This window comes from Megalops cyprinoides, chromosome 13 (assembly GCF_013368585.1).
Source record: "Megalops cyprinoides isolate fMegCyp1 chromosome 13, fMegCyp1.pri, whole genome shotgun sequence".
Lineage (NCBI taxonomy): Eukaryota > Metazoa > Chordata > Actinopteri > Elopiformes > Megalopidae > Megalops > Megalops cyprinoides.
In genome coordinates this window covers 23,784,092-23,795,282 of record NC_050595.1, presented here as the reverse complement: position 1 = coordinate 23,795,282, position 11,191 = coordinate 23,784,092, and the positions used below count along the sequence as shown (strand labels likewise).

The 11,191-nt window shown below is 41.2% G+C and overlaps 2 protein-coding genes across 2 annotated transcripts in view; one reads left to right on the top strand and one right to left on the bottom strand.

Moving 5' to 3' along the window:
* Nucleotides 1–276: 276 nt before the first annotated feature.
* On the top strand, nt 277–3,267 carry mesd (mesoderm development LRP chaperone). Its single transcript, XM_036544284.1, has 3 exons — nt 277–441; nt 1,116–1,348; nt 1,929–3,267. The coding sequence occupies exons 1-3, from the start codon at nt 280–282 to the stop codon at nt 2,176–2,178; spliced, it is 645 nt and encodes a 214-aa protein (XP_036400177.1). The 5' UTR covers nt 277–279; the 3' UTR covers nt 2,179–3,267.
* Nucleotides 3,268–6,592: 3,325 nt separating this feature from the next.
* Nucleotides 6,593–11,191, bottom strand: part of LOC118787742 (cell migration inducing hyaluronidase 1) — a 70,617-nt gene continuing 66,018 nt past the window's right edge. The window contains exons 25-29 of the mRNA XM_036543378.1: nt 10,687–10,891; nt 10,050–10,136; nt 9,752–9,909; nt 9,132–9,232; nt 6,593–7,791 (exon numbers count right to left, since the gene is read on the bottom strand). Of these exons, the coding sequence (XP_036399271.1) occupies nt 7,664–7,791; nt 9,132–9,232; nt 9,752–9,909; nt 10,050–10,136; nt 10,687–10,891 (679 nt within the window). The 3' untranslated portion in view covers nt 6,593–7,663. The remainder of the gene's footprint in view (nt 7,792–9,131; nt 9,233–9,751; nt 9,910–10,049; nt 10,137–10,686; nt 10,892–11,191) is intronic.

Here is an 11,191-nt window from a genome sequence, read left to right as displayed (position 1 = left end):
TAGCCAACTCGATTCGACATAATAACGCAAACTTCCCCCTATCTATCTACACACACACTCAATGGAACCTGGACAACGGCAAAACTAATTATTCGAAATTCAATTTTCAAGTTGGAGATTCAAATTACGCATGGACTGTCTGATAGGGAACCGAGGCCCTGCTTTCGAGACGTACAGCATGCAAAGTAGCAGATTGAGCGCCACCGAAGCCGCGCCCCTTTCACGTGCTCTGACGGAGGAAATTCTGCCAGCCAGTCAAATCGCTCCAGTTGTAAAAAGATGGCGTCACCCTACAAGTGGAGATGTGTTTGTATGCTGCTCTGTTTAAGCTTAATATGTACTCTGGCAGCTAATGATGGGAAAGACAAAAAGCCGAAAAAGAAAAAAGACATCCGGGATTACAACGATGCTGATATGGCAAGGCTATTGGAACAATGGGAGGTAACGATGTGGTGTTTTGATTAGCTCATGAGATAGCTAGCTAGCAAGCTAATTAGCATTCAGTCGCAAAGAAGATATAGCTAGGTATGTGTACAGTATACGGTATTCTTAGCTAGCTAGTCGGCTTTTGTGAGATAACGTTTCATGTTGATCAGTCTGATTCCCCAAATTATGCTTTATTTTACATGGAGCTGAAAGCAAACGTTATATTTTTGAAAGTTCTAAATAGTTAACCATATGGGTAAGTTGCCAGCAAGTTGTTAGCTGTACACTTTTGCATCTGTCTTGCTTTAGGATGACTTCAGCACTTTGCAGGACGAAGTAACGTTGCAACATCCTTTACGAGAAATGAACTAAAAAGCTACTAGATAGTTATCTTGGTGGTACGTACGCACTGGGTGTTGTTAGATCCTAGGCTCCCACCGTGGTTTAATTTTAATTGCATTTTTAGCAATAGTGTAGCCATAGCAGACAGCCAACTTTAACTAGGTAGTTAATATATTGTGAGGTTTAAAAATTATCTGGCGAACGAGCTTGTTAATCTTCTCAATTTAAACCCCGCAAACCCCCAATGTCATGCTTTGGGTAGCTGTCTTGTCACTCATTTACCTGCCTATAGTTCTATCATGATTGTTTTCAGTTGTGTTCACACCCCTTTGTCCATGTGCGTACAGAAGGACGACGACATCGAAGAAGGCGATCTCCCAGAACACATGAGGCCCCCTGCACCTGTAGATTTCTCGAAAATAGATCCATCGAAGCCAGAGGAGCTCCTTAAAATGACTAAGAAAGGGAAGACCCTCATGGTTTTTGCCACCGTGTCCGGAAATCCCACAGAGAAGGAGACCGAAGAGATCACCAGCTTGTGGCAAGGAAGCCTCTTCAACGCCAACTTTGACATTCAAAGGTACAGCGCCCATGTAACATGGGTAGCAGAACTATGTGCAATGTCGAGAACACGTCTCCCATAACATTGAACATATATTAACACAACACCCACTGGGCCAGTACACAATACATAACACACCACAAATGTTACTATACCAGATGTTAAATTGCTGCTTTCCAGTGAGGTTTATCTCTGTTCCAAATTCATGTGAGAATGAAGTTTATGTTAATGGGCCATTAGACATTTTTTCAAAATCGGTCATTTGTGAATCTGTGTGAAAATGAAGCCATTCTTATTATTATTTGGCTATGCACCACTCCTGCTCTCTGAAGGACCAAGACACTTTATTTTACATATAAACATACACCTTGTGTTTATCAGACAGAAACATTTTAGACATTCTACCGACCATATAGTCTAATTTATATCCTATCCATGAGAAAACCCTTCTACTCTCCCTCACTCACACCCAGTGGAACTCAGAAACATATTCATAAAAAAATAATAAATATATATCTAGAAATAAAACAATGAATATTATAGTAAACAAAACAAACATAAGGAAAAGCTGGCTGATGGAGCCTGTGTTTCCTTCTAGGTTTGTGGTAGGATCCAACCGTGTCATCTTCATGCTGCGTGATGGGAGCTACGCGTGGGAGGTGAAGGACTTCCTGGTGTCGCAGGATCGCTGCGCCGATGTGACTGTGGAGGGCCAGGTGTACCCTGGGAAGGCAGCAAAGAAAGATGGCGGGGGCAAGGAACAGAATGAAACCGCTCAGAAGAAGAAGAGCAAGAATGGGGACAAGAAGCCAAGCAAAGGGAGCAGTAAAAACAGGCAGGAACTGTGAGCACTTTTTCTATGAAACTCGGAGAGGGGTTCAGAGGTACATGAATCAGCTGTTCTTTTCAGGCACACCTCTCAGTAACATTATTCCTCAGTCAAGGTCAAGGAGAATAGTCGGGGAGGAGACTATATGGTTGTACTGTAAAGTTTACTGTTTCTGTCACCGTAAGCGCAACACCTGGTGTTACGGTGCAAAACCTTTTTTTTCTGTTAATGTGTTAATGATTTACCATCCCTGCCATGGCTGAACTATGCCAGAGTACACCATCTTTCATTAATCATGACGTAAGTGTCAGAAAAAACATCCCTTTAATATCGCCTTTGAAACGGTTGTCAGTAGTACACATTTGTATATATTTAATGAGTATTTTGCCAAGAAACAAATTAACTGCACTATGATCTTGATCTTTTTGCCCATTTCTTTGTCTTTGATTACATCACAATCACTGTTAATATTTTGGAGTGAAGTTAATTTCAGTGTTCTTAATCTCAGTGAATTGTTTTCTTAAAAAAAAAAAACTGCACTGCTGTGTAAAATGAGAACATTTGCTGTTAATTAGTCAGAGCATTATCACACCAACTTCAGGAACTTAATTGGTTTAATGTTTGGTTCAGCGTTCATGGTACGTTGCACACAATGTCATTGCCTTGATGTACAGGACAGCAGACCAACTGTGGAATAAACCTTTTTTTAAAAAAAAAAAAAAAAACAAACAAAAACATACCTCCAATAATTTTATGACTTTTCTATTTTTTACCAAAAAGTGTAGATTCTTCCTCAAATAATCCATTAATGAATGGTAAATGTAGTCAGCACTCATTCTGAGAGTCACAGAGTTGGACCATATGGGACTCAACAACCAGCACACACCAAGAGACCCAGGTTTAAAAATGAGACTGCTGGAAGGGAATGAGGCTGCTCCCTTAGACAAAGATGTCAAACTGAATACCTGGAGGGCTGGTGTAAATGATGGTTTTTGTTCCAGCAAAGTACCCTGGCTTAATTGGTCCAGTTTGTCATTTAACTGCGTATGTTCGCACACAATTTTTTTGCCCGAAGCAGTAAAATATTTGAGAATAGGGCACACATACAATCGCCAACTGTGTTGTCTCATGTTATTAAATAAAAAGGCTGAAATGGATAATTGAGTGGACTGTGTGAGAAAGTGAGAGCAGTGGTTGGAGCAGGCACCAGTGCATATGCCAGCCCTCCAGGAGCTGCAGGCCTGTGATACCACCGTCTGTTGTGGACTCCAGTACACAATCAGTTCTGCCCGGCTCTTTTGTATTGTAAACACTTCAGTCAAACAATGGCCATCGGTTTCAAGTATCCGTGACCATGGCACAGACTCTACTGCTTGGCACGCAAAGCTTCCCCCAAGCAGGGAGCGAAGCAGCAATCTTCACAAATGCACCACACACAATTTCACAATTTATGAAGAAGCCAATGAATGTTAAAAAAAAAAAAAAAGAAACTTGAAAGGATGGAGAAAATGTATCTTCTATAAAATGGCCAAGCAGTGTATTCTGGTATGGGTTTGCTACAACCCAGCTGCAAAAAGCACATTCATCTTCTAAGAATGAAGTACTCCATACTGTGGGTTAGTCATCAAACTTCCTATGTAGAAGTGATGTGTCCAACTGATTAGTCAGCTCTAAGAGCAAGTTACTGGAAGTGCTCCACAGCAGTAGTGAAATGACGGCACTCTGTTGATGTCATAGCAATCCCCCCCCCATACCCAGGAGTAGTATATCCTTTGCCACACATTGGCCAGCACAGGTGAAAGGTCATCTGAAAATATCCAGATCAGTCTGAATGTGTTATGTGGAATGTTCATTGGTCAAATGTCTTAATTACTTGTATAACCACAATCATGATTTCATCAGTGTAGAACAGCGTTCTACACTGGTGACATAATCGTAGTGTTTTAATGCTAAAATGGTAGCTATAGACATGTCTTTTTTTTTAGTTTAGCAACACCGTGGCACTCAGCTTTACATAGATGTATTCAGGATGTATTTCCACCACAGAGATTAGGAGATGTTTCTTTAAAGGTGTTTTTTTTTCTCTCTTCATTACTTTGGTCATGCTTGGTTAAATCCCCAGTAGAAAAAGTCAGATCGATCTACAAACGTTTGGTAGTTCAACACGCGTGTGTGTGTGTGTGTGTGTGAGACATGCTGAGTTCGAAGAAAATTTCCTACTTCTGAGCTGATGGGTGTGCCTATTAGTGTTACAGCTGAGTGGCACACAGGAAAACACACATACGCCCCTGCTTCTATCTCTCTGTCTCTCTCTCTCTCTTTCCCTCCGTCCAGCCAGACGCAGCAGAGTTCCTCTTTCCTTCCCTCTCCTCTCACCTTCACTTTCTGCGCGTGGCTGTTTGCCACAGCTCAGCTGGGAGACGGCAGCGTGTGAACAAATTCGGCCCCGAGCGAGGAGCGAATAAATGCAATCCGATACCTAATGCGACGGAATGTGCGCATTTATATTTATGTCTGGCGTGGTGCTCTCGTGCAGCGCCGGGTTTATTTTAGTTTGTGGAAAACCGCAGCTATGCACTTGGGATGCAGGTGCACCGAAGGGATCAGCCTGGATAAGCAAATGAACCTTTGGTGCCGTCGGTGGGCCATTGTATCGAGATTGCTTTCAAAGCCAGACGTCTCATTAGCTGTGTCCAAACCTATCCAAACATTGTGTTCTGGTCTAGTGCCAAGCTACGTGAAAGAGAGGAAATGCCTTCCCAAAAAAGTGTCACGTCATCATCTATGCATTCTTTAATGCCAGTGAGAGAGACAAACAAAAAAAAAGGGGGATACACATGCCATGCATCAATCAACCCTCATCCAACCCATCTTTCCTCAAAGGTTTTTTTTGTGATTTTTTTTGGGGGGGGGGTAGGCTATGCAGGAAAACGGAGTTTTAGAGGGTTGCCTTCGATGTCAGGTGACTCCGCCAGCTGGTTCTCTCTGTGTGTTCCAAGGAGCGGGGTTGCCAGACAGAGGGCCCGCGACCTGACTCACCCCATGTGTCAGAAATCCCCCCAGAGGAACGTGACCTCAGCAGCTCTCACACTTTCCCCACCCCACATTCCTCCAGCTCTCCTCTCCCTGCAACCTGGGAGACATTAACAGCAAACAGACGCTCTCCACAAATTCAACCCCTTCGTCATACTTTCGCTGCACACTATCGCATGAATTATGAAGGAAGAAACGGAGAAATATCAATCCCTTATGTAGGGACATAAACTATGGATATATCAGTGTATGAAATCTTGTACAAATGTAACATTCTAAGTTGTGTAGTGCACAATTCAAATGTATATAATCCTCCAAATGCTTAATTTAATTTTCTTTATGAAGACCAGTGAAGCCTCATGATAGTGCATAAAACTTTGAATTATGTCCTAGTCTTTGAAAGTACACAGCAAAATGACCACTGTTGATTGTGTAACTGAGAAAAAAAAAACTGTAAGAATCATAACAGAAGCATAATTAGTCCTGATCACATAACTGTATACATTTTTAAATGCCGGTGAAAACCTTTTTTAAAAAGTCATTTAAAAATGCTACAAAGCAGTACAGTGTGCAGCATATTCGAAACAGCACCAAAAGCATTTGTGATATTGAATGGCCCAGCGTAAATTGTTGGGGCTTTTTTTTTTTTTTTTTTTTTTTACAAGTCCCTCTTTCTTTTTCAACAGCCTCAGCATGAGCTGGACCTCTGCATTCCTCAGTGATTTATAACGGGCCGAGGGGCCACACCCACTGCTCTGCTGCGGCGCAGGAACCGCTGCATGGGAGTCGCGGGGAGATTTCGGCACGTCTCTCGCGCGGGGAGCAGGGGCTGCGCGTAGCTCAAACTCTCATTTCAAACGTTCAGCAGAAGCCAAAAGGAAGACAAACACTCATATTTTAAGCTGAGCCAAGTCGAAACAAGCTCCCTCGTGTTAAATTAGAGTAAATTATATCAGTTTACAATAAAAGAGGTTTTGTTAGGATTTTTAACTTTTTTTTTGATGTAGCAGCAATTAATTGCTATTCTTTGTACATTTCCCTTAAGATTAATTCATGCATTAGAAAATAACATACTGGTGAGGTAACCTCAAAGATATGCCATGTATTGACCAGATAGTCAACTCCACTGATGATTGAAGGTTTTGTCTTAGCGGTTGATGAAACTAAGTGCTCTGATTTGCTGGCTCATTATGAATATTCTCAAAGAGGTGTGTGGTCTTATATAGAATACTTATCACTGGCAACCTCCTGTTAATGGCCAGAACCTCCTAGACAAAGAAGTATGGAGGAAAGCATGAACACAAGAATTGAGTATCTGGTCATAACATAGAGTATCTGTGGTATCACTTTCAACGTTCAGCAACACAGGGTGAGACAGGGAGGGTAGAGGTTGTCTCTGCAGAAACACTTTATTGAAGTCACTTAATACATAGTATTACCAAAAAAAGAAAAAAAGGTTAGGTTTAATTATTCATTTATTTTTGTACAAAAGTCTTTAGATCTAATCTAAAGCAAAGGGTCATGGCTATGTTCATGCCCGAGTCACATTAATTTTACATCCATTCCATGTACTGCTAAAACAACTTTTGATAATGCATATTGTGAATTACACACTCGTCTGTGGTAGTACATTTTTTTAAATGCTTGCATCAGTTTTTACAGATAGGACAGAAATACAGCAAATACATTACAACTCAAAAGATGTCCCTTCTAAATTTGTTCAATTGTGCCTGTACAATAAATAAGTATAAAATATATCTCTGTTATCAATCTGATGTATATTAGAAACACATTTAACATACAAAACACTAACAACTACAATCTCCGAAAAAAGACCAGCTATTTCGGCAAAGGGAAACTAGTATCTTGTTTCTTGCCACATCGAAAACATTGGCCAACGAATTACTGTTTGAAATCTGAACCATGTCAGTCATTTCCAGGTAACTTGCAATTAGATATTGAACAAAGTCTGTTCAGACTGATTGGATAGACATTTCTGATGTGAATGGCCTTGACACTTAAGACAGGATATAGTCAAAATTTCTTGCTGGTACATCTACAACATTAACAAATGGACCACAAATTCTGATATGAAACAATTATATGAAAAAGCATCACACTATTACGTTAGAAATCCTCACAGCATAGGGATAAATCTCTTCCGGAATGAGACTGAGAGGTCAACACCACTGAATAGGACAAAAACGAGGAATGTTTTTTTTTTTTTGTTTTCTTCTGTTTTCGTTAAGGTCAAGTATAGTCAACGTACAATACAATCGAATCACACGTCCACATTGTCACATATATCGACACCAACTGGGAAAGTAGCTAGGCGATACTAACACATGCTTCTGATTTGCACAGGTTCAGTAGTCCTTTCTGGTGAATCGTCTGCGAATCTCACGCGATTCTTTCGAGCGGTGGTGACGGCGGGAACCCGCTTCTCCTCCCCCTTGCTTTCAGCTTTGTCCTCATAGCTTCATCTTCTTCACCACGGGGATGGGCAGGACTTGGTGAATTTTGGCCTTCTCCTCGTCCATCACTAATCTCACCCAGTCGGGTCGGAAGCTCCCTTTGAAGCCCACGAACGCCAGTTTATCTGAAACATCATCAAAAACCCATCGTCAGCTACACCCCCTTCATCACACACAGCGGTAGTTCTCACAACACCGGAATTTAATTTACAGGGAATGTCAATGTTTGTCTGTTTTTTTTTTCCCTTTCTCAACAGCATGTTAAAATGTGGCCCTGAAAGTACAGTACAGTGTGTCGAGAACTGAGGATGGGAATGTTGACAACAGGATGTTCTTTGTGGTTGATAGGATGGTTGTTGCACTGCTGTTTGGCAAAAACACAGGCTTCACATTGAGTGGAACACAACTGCTGCTTTGGATGTGAAGGTCAAATCTTGGAGGCTTGTAATTATGCAAACATAACATAAACATTATGTGGATGTAACATTGATTTAGCCTAACTGTACTATCTGTGCAAGTGAAATCTGGGAGGGGCAGAAATAGACTACTGCAGTGGATGTGATGGAGAAATTAAATGGTAGATGAGTGTTATTGGGCTACCTGATGCAATAGCTGAATTGTAGAAGGGTATTTTTGGATGGATTGTAGAAGATGTGGTAGTTAAATTGTAGATTGTTGTGGTGTAATTGGACTAACTATAGTTCCAAGTAGTCCATTAACACCCTTCCAATTAAGCACATCATATCAATCATATCTACTGTATATAGATGGTATAGCTAAATTTTAGAAGGGTGTTATTAGACTAACTGCTGTGACCAAATAAGAAAATCTCACTAAACAAATGTTAATATTCTTAATCTAATCTGAGAAAGCTTTGAAATATCTTCAAAGGGGACAGCACAATGTTTTAGAGAGATACTGTATGTCAGTTAGGGTGCAATTCATCTCTGCTGTGGAATAAACTCACCACCTCCCCCTGCTGTCTCTTTTATAACAGTACAGTTCAGTAAGGTGATCATAAACATTAACCACTGGGCTTGAACATAATTTAAATAGAATCCTTCCAATTAGATTTAAAATATTTAAAATGCAAATATGTCATTTTATTGACACAGAACTGTATTTATGTATCCAAAAAATATTTTAAAAAGTCATGCTGACATTTATAACAGACCTGCTGAAATAGCACAGGGGTTTGAGGTTGAGGGGGCTGGAATACACTGTGCCTATTGTGTGTTACAACCTTATGTTTTAGCTGAGGTCAAGTATGAGTTTATTACACTCTAAATTACACTATGTACCAGCTGCACTGATTACAGTAGTCAGGAACTAAACAAATTTGGTGTATCAGTGACAACATGTGATGGTTTCTAGCTGTGAACATGAATCATGAACTTGAATGTGAACAAAATGTACGCAGACCCTGTCAGACTGTGCTGCCATTTGTCAAGCTGAGGAAAATCACCTTTCAATTTCACTGCCTTGTCTGCCCCGAGTTGTTCAAGTATTTTCGTCCAAGGCCCTCTGGTCACAAGGCGTCCTTTGGAGGTCATTATCACTATGGATCTACAGCCACAGGGGTGACATTAACAAAATGTAAGACACTTCTATCATCCTCCTCTAGCTGCAAATCACCTCCCAAATGGGAGCTCTTTAACACACAGACTGCAGAAAAGAACAGGATGATAAGGTACGGACATTTCAAGAGGTTTCTATCAAATGCTTCTTTCTACAATATAGTTTTATTATATCAAGATGAATAATTGTTACGTTGTACTCCACAGCATAGTTTTGTAGTTTTGTATTTTATTCACGTTTTTAGTCCCAAGCCTCAAATTTAAGTCAAAATTTAATATATGCGTATATATATATATATATATATATATATATATATATATATATATATATATATATATATATATTATTTTTTTTTTTTTTTATAACAAGTACTTTGAGGATTTTAACCCACTGTGTAACAGAAGCTCATATCAACAAGCATTCCTATGTTAAATGGTTTTGGCAAAGCTGTCAGGTTGTGCCTTATTGTCAATGAAAACACGGATGAGTATGAGAAAAGAGCCTCACTCGTCTTTCAGGCTGGCGATGTAGCCCTCGATCTGGGCTGGGATGCCCAGCAGGATGGAGTTCCGGAACCCTTTGCTGTCCAGCACCTTGCCGTACTGGCTATCGATGACGGTCAGCTGCACCCCGTCGTCTGGCTGGTAGATCTTCTTTCCGTTGACCTGTGGATGCGGACGCAGTGAGCTGATAAACACGGAGGCCTAGCAAGCCGTATGCAATGGGGCCAGAGGGGTTTAAGGAGTTTGAGGTGGGGCTAAGGGATCTGAGGAGCTAACAGTGCTGTTCCAAGGGTGGAACATACCTCCGCGTAGGCAAAGTCATCCTTAATGTGGAAGAAGCGAGTGTTGTAGGACTCCAGCTTGATCTCCAGGAAGTGATCCGCCGTGTGCTTTGGGACACAAGGAAACCGATGGACATTAACATTTCACGCTCAGTATGACCAACAACACTTCAGTGCCCCTAAAAGCATAAGGCCCAACATTCCTCGGCTGAGAGAACGACTATGATGATATACAGTACACAGAGCATGCACTATGTAACACATTTAAATGATGGGCTTGTAGGCGTGCATACTTTGATTCGCCTGGGGGAAATTCCATAGCAGAAAAACTATGCAACACTGCTGCTGAGTGGAGCCATCTACATTTATCGAATTTCTATTATGCACATTTCTTGAGAGGTTTGCTCATTTTATGGGAGAGACTTCTCTTATTGATTTATCTGAAAGGGAGTCTGAATAGAGTATGAGACAGGTTTTAAAATGAATGCAATGCCACAAGCTTCCACAAAAAATAGCAAGAGAGGATTTTATTCATTTAAAATATAAATGCAATAAAGATGAACAGATCGTCCTTTATAACTTCTGCGGGTGATAAAATAATGAGTTCCTCAGGGCTTTACAGCATGGCAGACGGCAGTGTGAATAGGGAGCTCAGTACCAGCTTGTTGGCGGGCAGCTTCTTGGGCATGGGCACGTCCACGACGGGCATCTCGGTGTAGCGGGGGTAGGCCTCGGCCATGCAGTCGCTGGGGCCGCTGCCCTTGGGGATTACCGCCCTGATCTTGATCCTCTCGCAGCCCTTCACCGAGCAGAAAGCGAACGGGTCTTTCTCACTGTGCGCCTTGACTTTGAGGAAGAGGAGTCTGGAAGGGGCAGGAGACAACAGCCCGGTCAGACTTCAACAACAACACGCAAGAGCTGACGCGCAGCGAGCAAACCGCTGAGAATGTTCCAGCAAGAATCACAAAGAACGGGATGAAGGTATATGTCCTTTAGCAGGCACTTTTGCCAGACTGACACCCAAGAGTAAACAAATGCATATTAAAACAGATCTATAGGCATACCTATAAGAAGTCATTTTGTAGACATATTATCATGTGTTTTACATGTATCAAAATACAAAGGAATGCAATGAATTCAAACAAATTCAAATTAGGAATACG